The 24,507-nt window shown below is 39.0% G+C and overlaps 3 protein-coding genes across 4 annotated transcripts in view; 1 reads left to right on the forward strand and 2 right to left on the reverse strand.

The window, feature by feature from the left end:
- Nucleotides 1–8,571, forward strand: part of LOC126379155 (glycogen [starch] synthase) — a 99,231-nt gene extending 90,660 nt beyond the window's left edge. Inside the window, exon 19 of the transcript XR_007568273.1 lies at nt 8,553–8,571. The gene's annotated coding sequence lies outside the window, so the exon portion shown is untranslated. The remainder of the gene's footprint in view (nt 1–8,552) is intronic.
- On the reverse strand, nt 1,070–23,876 carry LOC126379167 (carcinine transporter-like). 2 transcript variants are annotated; one of them, XM_050027830.1, is made up of 14 exons: nt 23,745–23,876; nt 22,801–22,968; nt 21,927–22,000; nt 21,000–21,136; nt 20,547–20,733; nt 19,633–19,762; nt 19,165–19,293; nt 18,149–18,341; nt 7,877–7,982; nt 7,176–7,423; nt 6,539–6,618; nt 4,817–4,992; nt 3,133–3,302; nt 1,070–1,204 (listed from the first exon to the last, which is right to left on the reverse strand). In XM_050027830.1, exons 2-14 carry the CDS (start codon nt 22,886–22,888, stop codon nt 1,183–1,185), a joined length of 1,740 nt encoding a protein of 579 aa, XP_049883787.1. In that variant the 5' UTR covers nt 22,889–22,968; nt 23,745–23,876; the 3' UTR covers nt 1,070–1,182. The 2 variants fall into 2 exon arrangements, with proteins under 2 accessions (XP_049883787.1, XP_049883786.1); XM_050027829.1 differs by having other exon boundaries at nt 22,792–22,968.
- Nucleotides 23,688–24,507, reverse strand: part of LOC126379097 (acetyl-CoA carboxylase) — a 255,256-nt gene continuing 254,436 nt past the window's right edge. Inside the window, exon 55 of the transcript XR_007568241.1 lies at nt 23,688–23,719. The gene's annotated coding sequence lies outside the window, so the exon portion shown is untranslated. The remainder of the gene's footprint in view (nt 23,720–24,507) is intronic.

Below are 24,507 nucleotides of genomic sequence, written 5' to 3' on the forward strand. Positions count from 1 at the left end.
ATGCGGGCAGCGCAGGACCGATCGTTGTGGAGATCCTTGGGGGAGGCCTATGCCCAGCAGTGGGCGTCATACAGCTGTTGATGATGATGATTATTGAAAACAGTTCGTTTACAGTTTTTGTTGGAACCCTGTCTTTCAAACTAGGTGAACCTGTATTTTGAGAGACAGTGCCTTCCCAATTTATGTATCTATTAACTACATTAACAGTGGTAAAAACAACGTTTTTTTTAAATAAAGTATTTTATTGTACCTGAATAGTTGGTTAGATATCTCGTTGGCGGTATTCGATGCAGCAAAGGCGGTAATAGAAAGAAACCGCAATTTATGTGGCGGTAATAGAGGAAAGTGAGTTTTCGGACATAAAATTATTTTTTATCCAAAATATTCACTCAAAATTAAAAATTCTTGATGTATTTAGCAGAAGACAGTCATAACAATACAAATAAAATAAATAAGCTGCACTAGCAAATACAGAAGTACTTAATTTCTGAGAGGTAATCAGAGCATAGCTTAACCTGGCGGTAATAGGAGCGTTTACTTTTTATTTTTTTTAAAGAACGTCTAGGGCCCTGTGCCGAAGTTTTTTCTTGCAGCTTCTTTTCCCCGGCTATACAGGTTGTGAGAAGCTGCAGTAGTTTTAGGCGGATAAGACGTTCGTTATGTAAAAATTGACGATTCAAAGTGTAACTACGTTACCTACTGAATAAAGATATTTTTGAATTTGAATTTGAATTCGGTCCTGCTTAATTCTTTCAATATGATCCCTTCAGACGCCTTGAGCCGACGTTCGCATCCAACTGGGCACCCTCAGGCCTGTTGTCTTAAATTTTATACCGGGTGAGAGCCCTTAGCGCTGCCCATTTGTCCGGCCAAGTGGTTAATGCCATATACGGCAAATTTACAATTAGTCACGTCAAAAAAACTTGCTTCCTTTGCATTCATCAATCGTTTACATTTGCATAAACTACCATAAAATAGATGGTACAAACCGCTGCCTTATGGCAAAGGTAGCAATATCCTTCAGTCAATGTTTAGGTATAGGAAATGAATAAAAGCGTAGCGTTTATATAAAAAAACATATAATTCAATATTTATTATTTATTTTATAAGTACGTGATACATTTTTTTCATTTCTCAGGCTAGCTTTTGTGGAGGTCTAGAAATCTGATATATTTCGATCATCTACTTCGTACAAATGTCTTTCCTGAAAAAGAAAACGAAATTAATCTCTGTTGGACTAGGTACAGTAGACTCCGCCGGCGGGGTCGCAGTTGTCACGGCATCTCTTGCGAGGTCTACCACGACGCCTGTACCCGTCATCGCCTGTGCCCACCGCTCAGGGTGCATGCGACAAACATGTCCGACCCAATCCCATTTGAAATCAAGGCCGCCCATGCATTTATTTTTTTATTTATTTAATTATTAAAGATACACCATCGGTATACAGGGTGTTAGTAACATCGTAACGAAAACTTTGAGGTATGATTGGGACCATGATTCTGGGATGATATCAAGTGGAATTTTCCGTCGCAAAAGTATGGAACAGAAAATAACTAAAAAAAAAAACAAAAATTTTCATGAATTTTCCGACTGAAAATTCCACTTGATATCATTTCAGAATCATGGTCTGAATCATCCCTCAAAGTTTTCGTTACGATGTTACTAACACCCTGTATACCGATGGTGTATCTTTAATAATTAAATATAATAAATAAAAAAATAAATGCATGGGCGGCCTTGATTTCAAATGGGATTGGGCCGGACATGTTTGTCGCATGCACCCTGAGCGGTGGGCACAGGCGATGACGGGTACAGGCGTACCCGTAGGGGTAGGCGTAGGCGTTTTCTTTTACTTTTTTTTTTTCTTTACATACATAAAAATTACATGAATAAAATTCAACGGACAATGACCGTATGTTATACCATTACAGGCATATACAACACTCAAGTTAGTTTTAAACAAATAATAAAACAAAAAAAAACAATAGAGAAAAAAATTTAGATAAAAAGTATATAAAGTAAAATTATAGGAAATTGAGTGAATTTATATAATATTTGTAAGGAGCTCGGTGGCGCAGCGGTAAACGCGCTCGGTCTTCGATTGTTGACGTAAAACAACTTTCGCAGAGGCCGGTCATAGGATGGGTGACCAAAAAAAAAAAAAGTTTTCATCTCGAGCTCCTCCGTGCTTCGGAACGCACGTTAAGCCGTTGGTCCCGGCTGCATTAGCAGTCGTTAATAACCACCAATCCGCACTGGGCCCGCGTGATGGTTTAAGGCCCGATCTCCCTATCCATCCATAGGGAAGGCCCGTGCCCCAGCAGTGGGGACGTTAATGGGCTGGTGATGATATAATATTTGTAATTTTATATTTAAAGTTGGTGAGGGTTTCGTGGAAGATGTCGATGTTATTTTTACATGCTTCGTTATACGTTAGCATACAACGGTTTAATGGAGAGTATTTGCCAACATTAGTACGATATCGGGGGATGTGCAAACTGTTGCGAATAGGGAACCGTGGAGGCTTTCTAGGCACCGCTAAGCCAATCCGAGACAAAATATTAGGTAACGCGCCTAATACTAATCCATTCAAAACTTTGAAAAGGACATGTTTTTTTCGTCGTAAATGTAGTTTTTCAATATAGAATAACCACTAACCGTTTAAAAACCTTTTTACAAAGTTTCTGTTTAATTACTTACTGTCTTAAAACTGTTCAAAGGTAAATTCTGAATGTCAATGGGAATCTTAATGTAAAAACATATGCATTCGTGTGGGATCAAAGGCCTTTGTAACTATGTTACCTACTGAATAAAAATATTTTTGAATTTTGAATTCAAAACCACTATAAGGTCACCATAAGGTTCATCATATCCAGTTTACGACATCGTATCAACAGTGGCTGCAAGTTGTCTTTGATTACTTGTGGCTCTGCCCACCCCATTAGGGATTACGGGCGTGAGTTTGTGTGTGTGTGTGTGTGTGTGTGTGTGTGTGTGTGTGTGTGTGTGTGTGTAGAATTTTGAATTTGATTTTTTTCGTTTGGAATCAATATTCAGGATATTTTTATTGTGCAATATCATTGTAAGTGTGCGGGCGCCTTAGTTTTGCAAGCCAGTGTACATAACTCTTACTTGCGACTTGGTAACTCCCAGAACCTCTGGTTCCTCCCGTAGTCCTCTGCTTCCTGAATGGTCTGCGGCATCTCCTTGCCGGTGGACTCTGGGAGGAGGAGGCAGAGACACCCTCCGAATATACCCAGCGTTCCAAGGATTATGAGGGGGATGTAGGTTTTTATTGTAGCCTGAAAATACACATTAGAATTAACATCTTCTCTTCCGTGGGTTAATTTCACGCTGGCTTGCATTCTACCCTGGATAGCGCTGGGCGAGATGGACTGGCGAATGTACGCACTGATAAGTAGTGTACCACTTGCTTTGTCTATACTAACTCCCTGGGTGGTTCCTGATAGCGCCAGGTGAGGTACCCAAGTTATATTAAAATTGAATGCACAATGGTACTTCTTCTCATCGTGTGGGTTGTGAGGTGGATTACCAACTTCATCAACCCTGGTGTCAATGTTACTATTGGCTGCCAAAGGCCGCTGACATAGATCATGTAACGACTGCTTACTTACATCAGTAAGTAGTAACCGGGACCAACGGCTTATCGTGTCTTCCGAAGCACGGATCATTAGAACAATTAGGTGATCAGCCTGTAATATCCTAACCAAACTAGGGATCACAAAGGATTTTTCTGATATGTCCCCACCGGGATTCGAACTCGGGACCTCTGGATCGTAAGCCCAACGCTCAACTACTGGAGCGCGTAGGTCGTTATCCCCTAGGTCAAAGTTAAGTTATGAAATTCTGATTACTAAATACAGATCTAAAAGTGACAAAAACGTTTTCTTTTTTCTATTTAACTTATTTATGAATTTTAATCCAGAAAAACGTCATTATAAGTACGACATTTTGTCACGTTTTTCTATGACGTCACAGGGTGCTTTTTCATACAAATTCCATAGTAATTTAGTGTATTGAGGTTTAGTAAAAAGTAACTGTAAAGACAATAGTGCTGATTACAGTACAAACCATCTAATTTTATTTTAAGTTATATACCTGTCATATTCTTATCCGCCGAAAAGGAGAGGGACGGACAATCGACATGCATAAATGAACACACGTCAATTTTAGGCAGAAAAAAAGATCCCTCACAACATTTTATAGTCATCAATAACCCGACAGAATTAAGTTGACAGCCCACGTCAAACGTGTACACATCAGCGATATGCCTATTTTATTCACTTGGGTTATTCATTGATTTTAAAATTGACAGTAGTAATTTCATGCTTTGACGTTTAGTAAAAAGTAACTGTTTTGACTAGTTTTTTTTATCTAATTTTTATCGAGGCTTGAGACACTCTTGGTGGTTATGCCAGCGTCATAGTTTACAGCGTTTGATGATGATCAAATCATCTTTTTACAAAATAACACTATTACAGCATCGGGGATTGTTATTCCTAAGAGACAGTACAGTATTTATATACAAGCCTTGCCGCTACGGACACTGGATCTGTCAGTGGCACCCAATCTCTCCTTCATGTAGATTTTGGTGGTATAAAATTATCCAAATCCTTCTAATATCTTTTATCTGGTCACACTCCACCAAGAAATGAATAAGGTCCTCGTCAGTCCCACAGCGTGTACAATTGGGCGAGTCTTTTGACTAGTTGGAAACTACCCTACTTATTATGTTTAGCTGGCACTTTTTACATCTTTACAAACTATCGCGCTCCTCAAACGACCGCATACTTACCAAATAAACTATATAAGGGACGAGTATAGTCGCCACGTATCCTGTTATATGAATGGTGGCCAGGCCCTGGGCTCTCAGTACAGTGGGCAGCAACTCCGCCGCGTACTGCATGCCGATATTGTAGGATATGTTTACTGCGAACCTGCCCACTATACCCAGACACGCCGACGGTACGCCTAGTGGGTTAACAAAGATTACATGTTACAATGAATGATTGATTGATTGTTTCATGATTGATGAATGTGTCAACAGCCTCCGTGGTCTAGTGGTTAGAGCGTTAGGCTCACGATCTGGAGGTCCGAGTTCGACTCCCGATGGGGACATTGTCGGAATCACTTTGTGAGACTGTCCTTTGTTTGGTAAGGACTTTTCAGGCTCGAATCACTTGATTTCCGAAAAAGTAAGATGATTCCGTGCTTCGGAGGGCACGTTAAGCCGTTGGTCCCGGCCGCAAAACACCTCCACCAACCCGCAGTGGAGCAGCGTGGTGGAGTATGCTCCATACCCCCTCCGGTTGATTGAGTGGAGGCCTGTGCCCAGCAGTGGGACGTATACATATAGGCTGTTTATGTATGTATATATGTGATGAATGTGTAGGATGCAAGAGAAGTGTGTCAGGATCGAAGCAAATGGAATTCCATAGTTTCTGCTTACCCCGGTGGAAAATAGGCGTGAGTTTATATATGTATGTATGTGTACATGTCACAAAAAATAAAATTATACAGGATGTTCGTGACATCGTAACGAAAACTTTGAGGGTTGATTCAAATTCTCAGTAGAATTTTCAGTCGCAAAAGTATGGAACTGAAAATAATTAAAAAAACACTAAAATTTTTATTAATTTTCTGACAGGAAAAACCACTTGATATCAACTCAGAATCATGGTCTGAATCATCTCCCTCAGTATTCGTTACGGTGTCACTAACAACCATAGCTACTTGTATGGCTACCTGTACGTATTTGTACGGGGTGTAAGTGACATCGTAACGAATATTGAGAGTGATGATTCAGCTCATTCTTCTGAGTTAATATCAAGTGGAATTTTCCATCGCAAAAGTATACAATGGAAAATAATTTAAATAAACTAAAAAATATATAAATTTTGCGATGGAAAATCTACTTTAGCTGCCAAAGGCCCCTGACATGGCTCATGTAACAATTACTCACTTACATCAGTAAATAGTAACCGGGACTAATACGCCCACTGCACGGATCATCTTGACCATTCTTTAATCAAGTGCAATTTTCCATCGCAAAACATCGCATTGTGGAGTTGAAAATAATTTATATAAACTAAAAAAAAACCATGAATTTTGCAAGAAGTCAGCATCATTGAAGCGCAGACTGCGCGACAGCAGCAACAGCGTCCTGAGGGCGGTATTGTCCACTGATCGGCTGTATGATTAATAGAACCTTATCGATATTTAAGATGATTTACTAACATAGTTCTTAAGTTTGTTACTAATCAAATGGATCTAGTTGTTCGATAATTTTTTATTTTTTTTGCGACGGAAAATCTACTTGATACTCGTATTAACTCTGAATCATCCTCTTTAGTATTCGTTACGGTGGCACTAACACCCTGTATAATACTCCAATCTATCTTCTTTTATCGTGTGGGTTGCGAGGCGAATTACCAACCTCATCAACCCTGGTGTCAGGGTTGTTATTGAGCCGCCAAAGGCCCCAATGGTTCTATAATATACGTGTATAGAATGTTACCAATAGGCACGGCAGCAGCCAACAAGCTGAATACTCCACTCAGGATCATTGAGCTGCAAGATAGCCAGCGGCGCCCCACACTGAAACCAAAATTAAAGTAGCATTTAATATTATGTAACTGTGGTTTGGTGTCGTTGCTCTTGTGTCGTTGCTCTTGTGTTGTTGCTCTTGTGTCGTCGGTCTTGTGTTGTATGTCTTGTGTTGTATGTCTTGTGTTGTATGTCTTGTGTTGTTGGTCTTGTGTTGTATGTCTTGTGTTGTATGTTTTGTGTTGTATGTCTTGTGTTGTTGGTCTTGTGTTGTTGGTCTTGTGTTGTTGCTCTTGTATTGTTGCTCTTGTGTCGTTGATCTTGTGTCTATGGTCTTGTGTTGTTGGTCTTGTGTCGTTGGTCTCGTGTCTATGGTCTCGTGTCGTCGCTCTTGTGTTGTTGGTCTTGTGTTGTAAGTCTTGTGTTGTTGGTCTTGTGTTGTTGCTCTTGTGTTGTTGCTCTTGAGCAGTTTGTCTTAGGTATATGATTTTGCGTCTTTTTTCTTGTGTCGTTTGTCTTGTACCGGTGGTCGTATGTCTATGGTCTTGTGTCTATGGTCTTGTGTCTGTCTGTGTGTGTCTTGGAATATCAAGGTACTTAATACTTACACATCAAGAATCAGGATCAGCAAGACATCCGCTGGGAACTCGGTGGCTGTAGCGACTGAGAAGGTCGTGAAGATGTCCAGCCCAAGGGAACCGACGTTCCTGACGTGCCCGTCAAACACCATAGCGATGGTGATCCAAATTACGATGAGTAGAAGACTATGGCGGCGCAGGCGTGGCGTCTTGAACAGGTCCAGTGCGGAGTATTTCTTGGTTTCCTCTTCTGCTTTGGCTATTTCTATTGCAGTTTCCTGAAAACATAACATCAGCTACCTACTACCATACTACTACTACTACCATAGACTATATTCGGATAAACCCAACTGGGACAGTCATTTCCCTCATTCTTCACTAGGGTCGATTAATTCTTTCAACAATTTTTCCTCTCAGACGACGCCCTGAGCCGAGGTTCGCGCCCAACTGGGCACCCTCAGGCCTGTTGGCGTAAACGTTGTACCGGGTAAGAGCCTTCAGCGCTCCTCATTTGTCCGGCCAAGTAGTTAATGCCATCTGCGGCAAATCTACAATAAGTCACGTCAAAAAAAAACACGCCTATTTCCCACCAGGGTAAGCAGAGACTATGGAATTCCATTTGCCTCAATACTGACACATTTCTCTCGCTTCCTTAATTCATTAATCGTTTCATACACGCACACCGGTTCAGAGTAGATCGTTCTAAACCTTTTCTTCAAATCAGAACTTACTCTAAAATTCTGTATAATTTCCTTAGGTATTTTCTTCCCGTTGATTCTTTCGCATTTTTTCAAGATCTTCAGAGCTTCGTCGATTCTTCCTTGTGCTATTAGCCATCTGAAATTAAACACATATCGTTGTATATACAGAGTGTTAGTGACATTGTACCGAATACTCAGGGGGATGATTCAGACCATGATTCTGAGTTAATATCAAGTGGATTTTTTTTTCATAATATCCTTAATCCGTGCATATATCTTTATCGCATGCATCCGGAATGATGGGCAAAGATCATCACGGACTGGGTACCACAGGACGGACACAGTAGACGTGGTAGACCCCGGAAACGATGGCGTGATGATCTCGACGGTTATCGAAAAGACTGGATAGAGCTTGCACAGAACCGGGATACTTGGAAAGATATGGGGGAGGCCTTTGAATAATAATAATCCTTAGTCTAAATACATGGTTTGAATGATGCCGTTAAACCACAGAGGTTTGTCTCAGCACCCATTCATCGCATAAAAACAAAAAAAAATAAAAAAAAAATACAGAAAACATTTAAAGGAATCATATCGATAGCGTTACACAAAATGTAGCTTAATAGTTATAGGGGAATGTTTTTATGGGTTTTTTTTTAATTAGGCGCTGGAAAATTCCAACTTGATATTTACTCAGGATTATGAGCTGAATCATCCCCCTCAGTATTCGTTACGGTGTCACTAACACTTGGTATCATGAAAACTGCTATACGGTTGTTTTAGATTTCTGCTTAAAATTGACGTGTATTCCATAAATTTTATGCCTGTCGATTACCCGTCCCTTTCTTTTTCAACGGATAAGAAAATGACAGGTATAACTTTAAATAAAATTAGATGGCGTCTGCAGGAATTAGGACCATTGTTGTTGTGTGGCCTCTGTGGTCCAGTGGTTGAGCGTTGTGCTCACGATCCTTTTTTTTTCTCTCCTCGTTCTCGAACCGAGCGGACGTGTGTTGTGCGATCACTATAAATTCAAATTCAAATTCAAAAATATCTTTATTCAGTAGGTAACATAGTTACACTTTGAATCGTCAATTTTTACATAACGAACGTCTCATCCGCCTAAAACTACTGCAGCTTCTCACAACCTGTATAGCCGGGGAAAAGAAGCTGCAAGAAAAACCTCGGCACAGGGCCCTAGACGTTCTTTTAAAAAAAATAAAAATAAACATAAAATATTGATATACAATTGAGTAATTTAGCTGCCTAATATCAGTTCTCAGACAGTTAATCCCATGCATTCATATCTTCTAAATAATCACTAACTTTATAATAACCTTTTTTGTAAAGTTTTTGTTTAACTACTGTCTTAAAGCAGTTGAAAGGCAAATTCTGAATGTCAATGGGAATCTTATTGTAAAAACGTATACATTGCCCCTTAAAAGATTTAGTAATCTTATGTAATCGACTGACTTGTAAAGCAAGTTTATTTTTATTCCGGGTATTAACAATGTGCCGATCGCTATTTTTTGCAAATAATCCTATATGTTTTTTTACATATATTAAGTTTTCAAAGATATATTGTGATGCCAAAGTTAAAATATTAATTTCTTTAAATTTATTTCTAAGTGACATCTTGGGTCCCAATTTGTAAATCGCCCGAATGGCCCGCTTTTGCAGAACAAAAATGCTGTTCACATCTGCAGCATGACCCCACAGCAAGATGCCGTACGACATTAGACTGTGGAAGTAGGCAAAATAAACTAATCGCGCGGTTTCTACATCGGTTATTAAACGAATTTTTTTGACCGCGAATGCTGCTGAGCTGAGCCTTTTGGACAACTTATCAATATGAGGACTCCATTGCAACTTAGCGTCCAAAGTAATTCCCAAAAATACAGCAGTATCCGTGAGGTCCAATTCCTTATTTTTTACAATAATAGAATCGAGCGGCCTACTAACATTCGATAACGTAAAATAAACATATTTTGTTTTATTTTCATTAAGTAGCAGGTTGTTTACAGTAAACCAATCCACTACCTCTGAAATGGCGTTGTTTACATCGTCAAAGGAATCTTGTCGTCTCTTTACTTTAAAAAGTAAGGAGGTATCATCTGCAAACAGCACCACTTCATGTTTTACAAGACTAGGTAGGTCGTTTATGTAAACTAGGAATAGAAATGGACCTAGAATTGAGCCCTGCGGGACGCCTATAGTGACGTTAGATCCACACGATCTGGAGCCATGCACATCAACCCTCTGAACGCGGCCACTAAGGTACGACTCCAAAAGAGCGATGGCATTATCTGTTATTCCATAGTGACGAAGTTTCGCGATCAATATATCATGACAAACGCAATCGAAGGCTTTGGAAAGGTCACAAAAGACACCAATAGCATCTTTGGACTCCTCCCAAGCCTGAAAAACATGATTTATTAACTCAACACCAGCATCGGTTGTTGAGCGACCCTTTGTGAAACCAAATTGTTTATTAGACATTAAATTGTTTAAATTGAAATGTTGAAGTAATTGCAGTAATAAATTTTTTTCAAATATTTTACTAAGCGTGGGTAGTATAGATATTGGTCTAAAATTAGTAGGGTCAGAAGTACTACCAGCTTTAAACAATGGAATGACTTTACTGTGCTTCATTAAATCTGGAAACACACCATTGTCTACACATTTATTAAATATACATGATAGATAGGGAGCTATGCAATCAATCACGGAGTTAATGACTTTAACAGAGAGACCATGAAGATCTGCAGTCTTTTTCATTTCTAAAGATTTAAAAGCTCTTAAGACGTCCCTAGGACTCACGTGTGTAAATGTTAGTTTATCTACTTTGGACGTATCTATGTGCTCCTTTACAAGTGATTGAGCGAGTGCAGGAGATGACTTCAAGTCCTTGGTAGTCGAAAATGGAATGTCAGTAAAGAATTTTTCAAAAGCTTCAGCAACTTGCTTATCATTTGTGAGTAGTTTACCGTCAATTTGTAATTGATACTCGAGATCGCGTGCTTTTACTTTCCCATTTTCGCTATTTATAACTTTCCAAGTCATTTTAATAATATCTGAGCTACCTTTAATTTTACTGCTAACAAACATTGCCTTCGCGGTAACGCAAACACGTTTAAAAACTTTTGAATACCGTTTTACATAGTCGTGAAAAGCTACGCTATGATTGTATGTTCTTTCTTCATAAAGTTCATACAACCTGTTTCTACTCTTATAAATTCCTACCGTCGCCCAGTCACTAAAAATTCGTGTGTCTGCTTTCTTAATTGTTTTTGCCTTAAATACTTTACTAACTTCCGATTTTGTTAGATTAAATAGGGAGTTATATAACAAATTTGGGTCATCACAGTAAGGAAGTTCTGGTAATTTGTTTGACATATTATCTTTGAATTGTTCTAAACGACTACTTGATATGGGATTGCATGTAACATCCTTTTTCAGAGAGCGGTCAATAAATAAGTTGAAAGATATTTGTTGACCACAGTGATCTGACTTTAATTTATTAATTATTAATTTATCACAAGGTTCTAAGTTACTAAAAATATTATCGATACATTTCGCGGACTGTGACGTGATTCGGGTTGGTTCTGAAAAAAGATTTACAAGATTATAACACTGAAATAAAGATTTGAATGTAGTACTTAATGAGCAATTTTCCAGAATATCAATATTGAAATCACCGCAGACGATAACATGTTTGCTTTTATTACATAATTTGCATAAAGCTTCATCAATAACTTTCTCAAATAGATCATAAGATGAAGCGGGGGGTCTGTATACGCTCAATACAATAAGCCGGCTGAGTTCAATACAGGCTAGCTCAACAGTTCGCTCAACTGAGAGACTTACAATATCCGTTCGTTCCTTATATTTTAAACAATTACGTACTAATATTAATGAACCGCCACGGATAGCCGTCTCCCTGCTGTACGAGCTGGCAACCTGGTGATTATTGAAGCAAACGAACTCATGTTTTTTTAGCCAATGTTCAGTTACGCACATAATATCAACACAATTACTGTTTAAAAAAAGTTCAATTTCAAGTTCCTTGCCCAATATTCCTTGTATGTTTTGGTGTACCAGGTTGATTACATTTGTATTTTTCTTATTGCATTTTATATTTAATATGTCCTCATTTAACTTACTACAGCCAAAGTTTTTCTCTGTTGTCATTAAATTTAATTTAAATCACAAATGTCAGAAATAAAAATAGGCTGCTCAATAGGAGCAGACGCGTTAAAAGCCAACGAATTGGCTGATTCTATTGTAAAAAAAAAGGATAGCGACTTCGCTATTTGTCTTTTGTAAAAGTTAGATAGATAGTAATATCTATCTTTGGTCAAATAAAAATTCCTAACATAGGAATTCGTATCAATAAACTGAAACTTATTATAATAATCGCATACTAAAGTATGCAACGTCAGGTTTAGATCATGTCTAAACTTATTTTCGGTTTTTAGCTGACTTTGGCTGAAAGGCAATGCAAACAAAATCACTTGTGCTACATTCGGTAGGCTGTTAAGTAAGGAAATATAATGAGTAAGTAGTTCTTTGTTCGCGTTACCTCTCCTACCGGCCAAGATTATGATTGTACTATTTTGTGAGATATACTTTTTGATTATTTAATTTGAGTATTTGTAGTTGCTTGCTTTTGGCTCAGTGGTCAAGTTCGGTGCCTCCTGTTTACTCTTATCGGAGAGCCCATATACTGCAGTGGCCATATTTGATTTCTTCGGACCTCTCACTTACCATTCCTGACGTCACTTGAAGAGAATCGGCGCCTCCTGCTTCAACTTGCGTGCGGACCCATCTGCCACGGCGGCCATTGTGAATTTCATCGGACCTCTCGCTTGCGCTTCATTGGGTGCGGAATTCGGTGAATCTTTGCTTATTATTTCATTTTTTTGAAATTGCAAACAAATTGATAATCTAAAAAGACCGGAGACGTGGGAATCGAACTCGGGGTCTTGAGAGCGCCGTGCAGCGCCTTGTCCGCTAGACCACGAATGCGTGAGACTTCGCCGTTAAAATTGAGGATCACTATCAACGTTTCTTATGAGCGCCATCTAGTGAGTTTTAAACGGACCGCTACGCTTCAAGCGACTATACACCGATAGTGCGCATCTAACGATCACTACCACTAATTTACTACAGAGGTCAGCACTTGCATATTATTAACACCTTATACCTACCAGCAATGGATTGTACTGGGTGTTCGTCTAACTTAGATGAGAGTAGAACCGTCAAATGTAATGCTTGCGGGTCACGCTACTGTCTTTCGTGTTTAAACATCAACACGAAAAAGGTCTCGGATATTAAACCTGAGCTATTGGCTACATTGAAATGCCCTTCATGCATGAATGTTAACGCATCTCGTAGAATGCGCTCCGAACATACCTCTGTACGCCTGCCTGCTAGCGCCACTGAATCGCCTACTGCCCATCGCTCATCGCATAACTTGTCCCTTGACGATATAAGCGCTCTTTTCGATCAGAAGCTAGCACCATCTTCTTTGGCCATGACGAACCTACGTACTGCTTGGAAAAATGATGTTAAAACCTTGATTGCTGAAGAAATTAATTTGGCTATAAAGCAGATTAAGGAGGATTTTACCTTAACCACAGATTTTATAATGAACGAGGTAAAAGAGCTGCAGTCGAGGGTTAATGAAAAGGATCGAATTATCAAGAAACTCGAAAGCGAACACTCTAAGCTGCAGAACGATTATGCAAGCTTGTCCAACCGAATCTCCTCTCTGGAAAAAATATCCCGTAGTTGCAACATCGAATTGCAAGCTGTCCCAGAAAGAGATAAAGAAGAGTTGAATACGGTTTTTAAGAAATTGTGCGAGACCGTAAATACCCCAGTCACAGAAGTAGACATACGCGCCTGCCGGCGAGTTGCCAAGATGGATCTCTCATCCAACAGACCTCGCAATATAATTGTAACACTGGCGTCGCCGGGGCTGCGTGATTCGGTTCTATCGGCCGCTCATCGTTTCAATAAAGAACACCCCAAAGACAGGCTAAGCTCGAAGCATATTGGAATTGAAGGAGAAACACGCATGATATATGTTTCGGAGCACTTATCACCTGAAGTAAAACAGCTACATTATGATGTGAGACAGTTCGCGAAGGAGAATGACTATAAATTTGTATGGGTGAAATACAGCCAAGTTTACCTACGAAAAGATATCGACAAGGTCGCCATCCGTGTAAAGAACAAGTCATTTCTTCAATCACTTAAACATTAATATTAATTCTCCTTTTTTACAATGCTACCTGTATTGTCTCTACTTATTCGTTATATTTTGTGTATAACTCATTGTTGTCAGATATTATGAAAGACAACTGCTTGTACTTTCTTGTATGCTTATTAATTATCCTTATTCACTATAGTAATATGTTCACTCATAATGTCATACTTTCAATTACATACGTAACACACATATTAAACCTAACTTTTCGAGAACAATTCTATATATGTATATCTCTATTGTTTATTTGTTTTTCTCAGTATACGACAATATCATCATCACCTCTCTCTAAATCATGCCTTTGCATGCATAACTCTCGTATTAACATTAAAAATCACATACTTTTGCTTCGTGGTAAATTATGTAATAGATATAACAACAACATCATAGTTAACTCAGAAACCTGCTATAATTTTCATGTTATATGGTCCTGTTTATCAATCTTTAATGGCTAATCAAAAGTTGTCTATATTCTACCAAAACGTCAGGGGTCTTAGAACGAAAACCTTACAATTTTATCAAAATATATTGAGCTCCGACTTGGACATAATTTTAATAACCGAGACATGGTTGCACTCAGGGATACTGGACACGGAGCTATGTGATAATAGATACGATGTTTTTCGAAACGATAGAGTAACCGTAACTAAGGGTGGGGGCGTACTGATATGCGTGAAGAAAACTCTAGCAGCCAAGTTTCGCTCTGACTGGTCTAAACCACCTACTGAGCTCTTATGGCTAACAATTCCGCGACGGTCACTTGGCGGTGTAGAACACGACTTACACATTTGTATTACATACATTGTTGGAGGTAAAAGAGATCAGGCGCAACATATCTTTAATGTCATGGATACCGTGTCTAATGCTGTCAACTCTTTTCCTAATGACTATTATCTTATTACCGGTGATTTTAATTTGCCTTGTATTAAATGGTCCGAGCCCCATACTACTATTGTAAAGGAGGGTCTCACTGAGACACAGGAGGCAGCTGAGAGGCTTTTAAACGTTTTTAACATGCTAGAGCTAAATCAATTTAACGTCCATAATAATGCATATGATAACGTATTGGACTTAATTTTCTCTAATTTCTTTTTAACTATAAACAAATCACTAAACCCACTCGTGAACGAGGATCCAAGTCATATTACGTTGGATATAGAAGCTGCCGACATATTTTTACCTACTTTGCCCAAAACATGTACCCCCAAATTTCAATTCCATAAAGCTAACTATAATATAATTAATAGTGAAATTGACAAAATCGACTGGAACTCTATAATTACTGATGTGCCTATGGAAGTTGCAACGAATATATTCTATGAGTTAATTAATAACTTGATAATGTTACATGTCCCAGTTAAACATATTAATAATAATCAACAACTTTATCCGGTGTGGTACTCGAATTCTTTAATTAAACTAATTAAACATAAAGGGAAATCTCATGCAAAGTGGAAAAAATATAAGAACCCTAGAGATTACGACGAATTTTCATTACTTCGCTCTCGCCAAAAATATTTGCAGGAAAAGTGCTACAATAATTTTGTTAAACAATCCCAAGTTAATATTAAACGCAACCCAAAAATGCTATGGAGTTTCATACATACAATGCGCGGAAATAGTGGTAAATCAGGATATCCTAATGTACTCTCGAATGGCCGAGAGACCTTGGATAATGGTCCTGACATCTGCCAAGGCTTTAATGACTTTTTCCAAAGTGTATTTAATCAACCTGCCTTGAATTATCCTGTACAAGACACCTTGCCTGCTCCCCGAGGTGATAGTTGTTATGTGCATACCCTACTGACTAGCAGTGACTTAATATATAAATACATTAACAAATTGGACCCTCATAAGGGAGCCGGTAGCGATGGTATACCACCAGTATTTCTCATTCAGTGTGCACACAGTATATCCAAACCGTTATCAATAATTTTTAATCGCTCTATCAAGGAGGGTATATTTCCCGATGTATGGAAGGAAGCAAACATAGTTCCAATTCATAAAAAGGGGTCTAAGACAATCATACAGAACTACCGACCAATCTCTATACTGAACACAATAGCAAAGTTATTTGAGAGGATTGTATACGATACTATTTATAATACTATAGCTTCCAATATTAGCGAATTCCAGCACGGCTTTTTGCGTCGCAGGTCGGTATACACTAATCTATGTCCCTTTACTAGATATATTTCTCGGAGTATGGAGGAAAACAGTCAGGTGGACGTGATCTACACGGATTTCGAAAAGGCGTTTGACCGTGTGGATCACGTCATACTATTACACAAATTATATAACCTTGGTATACAGGGCGATTTGTTCCGTTGGGTAAAATCCTATATAACAAATAGAACGCAAGCAGTGGTGCTGGGTGGTTATAAGTCTAACTATATACACATCCCCTCTGGAGTCCCCCAGGGATCCCATTTGGGACCTTTATTTTATAATGCGTATTTATTCGACATCCATACGTGCTTTGTACATTCCAGGCACTTACTCTACGCTGATGATAAAAAAATTTACCTAAAAATATCTAAACTTGATGACTGCAGGAAAATTCAAGCAGATCTAGACCGGCTTTCGATATATTATGCATATAACAGAATTAACGTGAATGTTGACAAATGCACACAAATTACCTTCACTCGTAAAAAGAAGCCAATACTGTTTGATTATAATATACATAACATTCTACTTCAACGGGTTGTACAGTCTCGTGACCTGGGCGTTATTTTGGACAGCCAACTTTCCTTCAGCAAACACATTGACACGATTGTTGAAAAAGCCTATAAAAATCTAGGATTTGTTATGCGAGTCTGTAAGCCCTTTGACGACATAGCCTGCATTAAGATGGTCTATTATGCCTATGTAAGAAGTGTTTTGGAGTTTGGAAGCGTAATATGGAATCCACAATACAAAAAATATGTCGAAAAAATTGAACGCATTCAAAAAAAATTCATTAAACACCTTAATTATAGAGAGAAAATAAAATTACCATCCTATGAGGAGGGATGCATATATCACCGCGTCAGTAATCTGAAGGATAGAAGAATACTACTGGACATGGCCTTTTTGCACGATATAGTTAACGCAAGTCTTGATTGTCCCGCACTTACATCATCTATCTCTCTTATCACGCCACAACGACGCCCTCGACATCCCTTACATAAAGTATTTCATATCCAGCGGAATCGCACAAACTACGGAAGCAACGATTTTACTTCACGAGCACTTAATGTTTATAATAATACATTTAGTGATTTTGACATTTATGCTTTATCGAAACCTTCTTTTAAGAAACTTGTACTCGAGAGGTTATCTAAATTATAAATTAGAAGCATATAAATAACCATCATGTAGTTAAATCCATATTATATTTATAATATATTTATAATAATAATAATATATATATATATATATATATATATATATATATAATTACTTAGATATATTGTGCTATTAATGTTAACATGTATGTATTTATTTTGTTATTTCATTGTCTTTTGTATAAGTATAATACACACATACACACACACACACAGACACACGCGAACACGGTTCATTTAAATTTGCATGTTATGATATCCTGTTATTGGCGAAGAAATTTTGTACATGTATTATATAAGAAAACGACTATTGTTAATGCTGTTGGATATCTAAATAAATAAATAAATAAATAAATAAATAAATAAATAAATAAATCCGGAGGCTCCGGGTCCGAATCCCGGTGGGGACATATCACAAAAATCACTTTGTGGTCCCTAGTTCGGTTAGGACATTACAGGCTGATCACCTGATTGTCCGAAAGTAAGATGATCCGTGCTTCGGAAGGCACGTTAAGCCGTTGGTCCCGGTTACTACATACTGATGTAAGTAGTCGTTACATGAGCCATGTCAGGGGCATTTGGCTGCTGAGTAGTAACCCTGACACCAGGGTTGACGAGGTTGGTATTTCACCTCACAACCCATACGATGAGAAGAAGTACCATTGTGCATTGAATTTTAATATAAGTTGGGTACGTTACCTGGCGCTCTCAGGAACCACCCAGGGCGTTAGTATAGACAAAGCAAGTGGTACACTGGTTACCAGTGCGTAGATTCGCCAGTCCATCACGCCCAGCGCTATCCAGGGTAGAATGCAAGCAGCCAGCGTGAAATACACCGCTATTGACATGTTAGCTACGAACGTCCGCCATTTTGGACCCACATACTCAATCACTGAAAGAGAAAATAAGGGTTGAGTTAATCTTACGCTATTCTTTAATCTTCTTATTAGTGTCAAGGTTACTATTGAGCCGCCAGAGGCTCCTGACATACTCATGTAACGACTACGTACTTACATCAGTAAGTAGCATCCGGGAACAACGGCTTAACGTGCCTTCCGATCACGGATCGTCTTACTTTCGGACAATCAGGTGACCAGCCTGTAATGTCGTAACCAAACTAGGGATCACAAAGTGATTTTTGTGATATGTCCCCCCTAGGATTCGAACCCGGGACCTCCGGATCGTGAGACCAACGCTCAACCACTGGACCCCGTTAAAAACTTGTTTTTGTACATATTTATAATGTGCAAATTAAGCCCTTTCATTTGGTTTCCAACACTTCATTAAAGAGTGGGGAAGATGATTCGTGCTTCATACAAGTAAAGCTAAATAAGACATCAAAATAATACAATAAAAATATAAGTAAGTTCAAAAACTAAAACCTATCTACGGAAAAATTACGGAGTATGAAACCTCCGAAAATGCATTACTCGGAAATGTGGGTTTCTTTACGATGTTTACTTTCATCGCTGAGCACGTGATATGAAAATTCCACTTGATATCAACTCAGATTCATGGTCTGAATCATCCCCCTCTGTATTCGTTACGATGTTTGCTTCTTTTCCCCGGCTATACAGGTTGTGACAAGCTGCAGTAATTTTAGGCGGATGAGACGTTCGTTATGTAAAAATTGACGATTCAAAGGGCAACTATGTTACCTACTGAATAAAGATATTTTTGAATTTGAATTTGTTATTAACACCCTGTATACTTACCAACAATATACATGATGATGAAGCAGTTGTCATAAGCCAGGCCGACAAGGAAGCGGCACAGGCAGAATGACCAGAAACTGTCAGCGAAGGCGGTGCCAACTCCGGCCAGGAAACCAGCCATGTTGGATCCTATGGATGATAGGAATATTAACGGCCTCTGCGGTCCAGTACTTGAGCATTATGCTCATGATCCAAGGTCCCGATGGGGACATAACACAAATATAGAACAGCTGAATAAGGGACAGCGTCGACCACGTCAGCGGGGTCACTGAATGGTGGCCAAGGGATGGTATGCGATATCGAGGCAGACCACCAGCCCGGATCGGATAGCATTGTGAGGTATGCCGGAAAGCAATGGATGAGACTTGTACAAGACCCGAAAGGATGGCGTGAAAGAGGCCTATGCGAGCAGTGGGTGGATGCAGGCTGAGTAGATAGTAGATGGAAGAGAGATCTGGAGTTCCTTACCCACTAAAGCTGGTATCCTGCCGTATTTATCAGCTATCCAGCCGAATAAGAAGCCACCGACAATGCCACCACAGAAGAATACAGCCTGGGCCGTCGCAGGGTAGTCGTCCCTGTCGCACACCCAGTTCAACTGCGGAGAGAGAAAAGGATCATCTCTCTAGCATTATCCCGTTTTTTGTAGTCAAAGCTAAAAAAATAATAATCTGGACCCGACTGAACCGGTGTAGGACCAATAATGGAAAGTCAAACCGTGAACGTGGTCACCCTGATCAAACCCTATCTCACATATGAACGAGTGCCCTCTGCACCGGTTCGTAGGTGGCATAGCCGAGCTGCATTGTGTGACGGATGCGGCAGAGACTTGGTTAGGGGAGCTTAAGCTGTGCTGGATTCGAACCTGCGACCTCAAAGTGAGAGGCAAGAGTTCTACCAGCTGGGCTATCACAGCTCACGGAGAGAAAAAAGATAGCATTGTAAAAATATTGCATACAAAACATACGCGTTACATAAGCTCACTGTATCCCAATTGGGGTAGTCAGAAGTATATCTATCGCGAGAACTAAGTATGCATAGCTCCCCCGAGCTTTCCGTTACACAGACGTGTAACTAACATAAACTCACACCTTTTATCCACCGGGGTAAGCAGAGACTTGGAATTCCATTTGCTTCGATCCTGACACACTTCTTGCTTCCTCCACATTCATCAATCGTTTCATACACGCACGCCGGTTTAGAGTCGATCGTACTGAACCTTTTCTAAGAACATTTCCAATTCGGTCAATATTCGTCCTTTTAAGTCTTCCTCTGCCAGCCCTACCTAACCTAACCAACCTTCGCTTTATGAATAAACTACTGCGCTCGCTGACTAATATAAATACGATTTAAGGCTAAATTAATTATATTAGATCAAATACCTCTGTTGCTATAGTTTCATAGGGCACATCAGTGAAGTTGAATTCCCATTTTCCCGCGCATTTCTTGGTCGGCCATTTTGTGTCGGGATCTCGGACGCCATTTTGTAGCACCGTCGTCCAATTCACGTCGTAAACGATACATCTTTCGAATTTATTATCTGTTGTCATTGGAATTGACAGGTGGCGGCTGGAAAAATATTATTATAAAGGTGAATTATAAAACAACTTAGTCCTGCTTTTGATTCTATGTTTTTTTAAAGAACGTTTAGGGCCCTGTGCCGAGGTTTTTCTTGCAGCTTCTTTTCCCTGGCTGAGGTGAGAAGCTGCAGTAGTTTTAGGCGGATGAGACGTTCGTTATGTAAAAATTGACGATTCAAAGTGTAACTATGTTACCTACTGAATGAAGATATTTTTGAATTTGAATTTGAACATGAGAAGGAGACAACAACTCACCGCTCCTCCAAGCTAAGTTCCCCCAACTCTTCCACGTAGCACCAATGGTGTTCAGGCACAATAGTCATAAAGATTTGGGCGAAGTAGACGAAGGCAAAGAATGAAGCATAAGGTATCATCAGGAGGAACAGTATGCGCTGGGGAATAAGAAAATCAAGTTAAATTATTGCAATCGAGAATCGACCTCCGTTCAGGAGTTGAGCGTTGGACTCACGAACCGGAAGTCCCAGGTTCAAATCCCGCTGGGAATCACAAAAATCACTTTGTGAGACCTGGCATAACATTTTGTCACAGTCATTTTATCGATTCTGACGATATAATTATGTCGTTTTGTCGTTTGGTGCTAATATGTGAACCCAAATAAGTTATGTCGTTCTGTCAAAGTACGAACAAAATCACGTGGCACGCATGTTAGGGGTAAAAAACAAACTAATCGATTACGACAAAATTGAATCGATCGATAGTTTTATCCCGTCGCGCATCCTAGCCCTGCTGGTTCTGTTAGGACATTATAAGCTGATCACCAGATTGTCCAAAAGATATCCGTGCTTCAGAAGGCAGGTTAAGCCGTTGGTCACTGTTACTACTTACTGATGTAAGTACGTAGTCGTTACACGAGCGATGCTAGGGCGATGCCTTTAACGGCTCAATAATAACCATGACACCAGGGTTGATGAGGTTGGTAACCTCACAACCCACACGATAGAAGATTTTGCGGTTTACAGGCAAATAGTTCGTGAGTGTTTTTTTGACGTGACTTATTGTAGATTTGCCGCAGATGGCATTAACTACTTGGCCGGAAGTTCGTGAGTGAAAATTACGCTTAGGATAGGTTAATAACTCGTTGGTGCAAGTTCGGTGCTGGGGTTCGAACCGACCAACCACAGGACCAGAGTAACTTTATTTAAGGCAGGTAGTAGACAATACCTGGTACCAGCCAAACTCGCCGATGTAGGGGAACAGGTCGTCCAGATTTTTGAGCTTCAAGGCTGGACAGATTTCTGAAAAAATAAAAAACTGTATTGGCCTCGATTCCTGCACACACCTAATTTTATTTTAAGTTATACCTGTCATTCTGTTATCCGCCGAAAAGGAAAGGGACGGATGATTGACAACTGTTAATTTAAAAAATGAATGAATACCCCGGGCGAATAAAATAGGCATCTCGCTGATGTGGACACGTTTGACGTGTGCTGTCAACTTAATTCTGTCGGATTATTGATAAATACATTTGTGATGGTTTTTTTCTGCCTAAAATTTACATGTGTTCCACAAAAATTAAGCTGGCCAATATAAAATTTTGTGAGGGTTTTTTTTAATTTCTGCTTAAAATTGACGTGTTCCAAAAATTGTATGCCTGTCGATTACCCGTCCCTTTCCTTGTCGGCGGAAAAGAAAATGACAGGCATAACTTAAAATAAAAAAAATAGATGGTGTGTTTTGGAATCAGTACCACTGTCTGTATTTGGTATGATATGTTAATACTGGCGTCCAACTAGTCAAATCAGTTACTTTTTTCTTCACGTCAAAACACGAAATTATGGAATTTGTATGAAAAAGCACACTGTGACGTCATAGAAATGCGTGATAAAATGTCGTACTTATTATTACGTTTTTCTTGATTGTAAAATAAGTTAAAAATAAAAAAATAAAATATGCTTCGTTAGATTTGGATCTGTCTTTATTTAGTAATCAGAATTTCATAATTTGATGGAGATGTTTGCGTCATGAGCCGCAAAAATCGATTTAGGGTTAGTAATCCATATTATTTTGAAAAAAAAAAAATACTTACCAGTCTTACCATTTCTGTCCCCCTCTTCAGAGGTCACGTTTCCAAGGTCACCAGGGGTGGCCCCGCCGATCACGGCCCTCTTCTCATGTGATTCCATTTTGAAAGAACGTTTTTGCTTTAAAAGACACTTTTCCCGACGTGGTTCTGGTCACCGGAAACGGAACTTGGAACGCTGGACTGAAATAAAAAGAAAACATAAATATATGTAGCATTACGCTAACTCACTTCACTCACACTCACTCACCAACCCATTCGTTCACTAACTCACCCATTCACCCACTTAAACTCACCCACTCAAAAAAATCAATTCAGACCATGATTCTGAGTTGATATCAAGTTTAATTTCCTATTGCTTGAAATTTTTCGTATTTTGTGAATATTTACAGTTCCATACTTTTGCGACGGAAAATTCCACTTGATATTAACTCAGAATCATGGTCTGAATCGTCCCTCAAAGTTTTCGTTACGATGTCACTAACACCCTGTTTACTATACATCTCTGCCTACCCTCCGGGGAGATAGTCGTAATTTATTCCCCTTTTCGAAAAAGGACTCGAAGAAAAGTACTCGCTTTCCAAGTAGATGTAGTAATAAAATGTGTGAAGCAAATAATACTGAGAACAGAGATAACCAAAGGCAATTATATACATTTTAGATCAAATATGAAACTGTGATAAGATAGAGATGTGGTGTAAAATATGATATAGTCAAGTTCATTTGGATACGTAGAGCAGATGAAGAATAATAGGATAACAGGGTGTTAGTGACATCGTAACGAATACTGAGGGGGATGATTCAGACCATGACTCCGAGTTGATATCAACTGGAATTTTCCATTGGAAAATTTATGTTTTTTTTTTTAATTATTTTCCGTTAAATACCTTTGCGACGGAAAATTCCTCAAAGTTTTCGTTACGATGTCACTAACCTTATATACAAAAAAATGTACTCACTCAATGTTTTCCTAATTTCCACCAAAGACGCTATGAAACTTTAAATTCAGAACAAACACAAAGTGACCAAAGAATTCAGGGAGAAATGTTTGAATCGAATTATTTAATTAAATACGTCCGAACAAAGCTGAAGTTTCGATGTGAATGAAGATCTGTCTCGCGAGGCATCTTTTGTATAGTTTTAATTATCATGTCGCGGATCGAGTTTCAAATTGGACTATGTTGGAAATGGCTAGATTTCGCGGAAGTTCTAATTTTATGCGAAAAGTCTTTGCTACTGTGTAATATTATCCATTTTTTTATTTTTTTCTTAATGTTCTAGAACTTTCTTTTTATTTTCTTACAGAGTGTGAGTGACATCGTACCGAATACTTAAGGGTCGTCCCCCTGGTCTGAATCATTTTAGACCATGATTCTGAGTTGTTAATAAGCGGAATTTCCTCTCGGAAAATTCATGAAATAATTTGGGCTTTTTAAAATTATTTTCAGTTCACTTCTCTTGTCGGTGTAGCATTCTCCATGCTACTTCTTCTTCTATCGTGTAGGTTGTGAGGTGGAGTACCAACTAGATAAACACATTCTATACCAGGCATTTTTATCGTTTGGCGTCCTCATTCCCAGCAATTTCTTCCAAGCATTCAGACTTATTACCAACCTCATCAAGCCTGGAGTCCGGGTTACTATTCAGCCGCCAAAGGCCTTGGCATGTGTCATGTAACGACTACTTACATCAGTAAGTAGTAACCGGGACCAACGGCTTAAC

This window comes from Pectinophora gossypiella, chromosome 28, assembly GCF_024362695.1.
Source record: "Pectinophora gossypiella chromosome 28, ilPecGoss1.1, whole genome shotgun sequence".
NCBI lineage: Eukaryota > Metazoa > Arthropoda > Insecta > Lepidoptera > Gelechiidae > Pectinophora > Pectinophora gossypiella.

Coding starts and splice junctions, on each gene's coding strand:
- LOC126379167 (XM_050027829.1), bottom strand. CDS start 22,888: ATGGAATCACATGAGAAGAGGGCCGTGATCGGCGGGGCCACCCCTGGT. Junction 21,137..21,926: donor GCGAGTTTGGCTGGTACCAG/GTATTGTCTACT, acceptor CTTATTCCCCAG/CGCATACTGTTCCTCCTGAT. Junction 3,303..4,816: donor TCCCTTATATAGTTTATTTG/GTAAGTATGCGG, acceptor GTGTATTTTCAG/GCTACAATAAAAACCTACAT.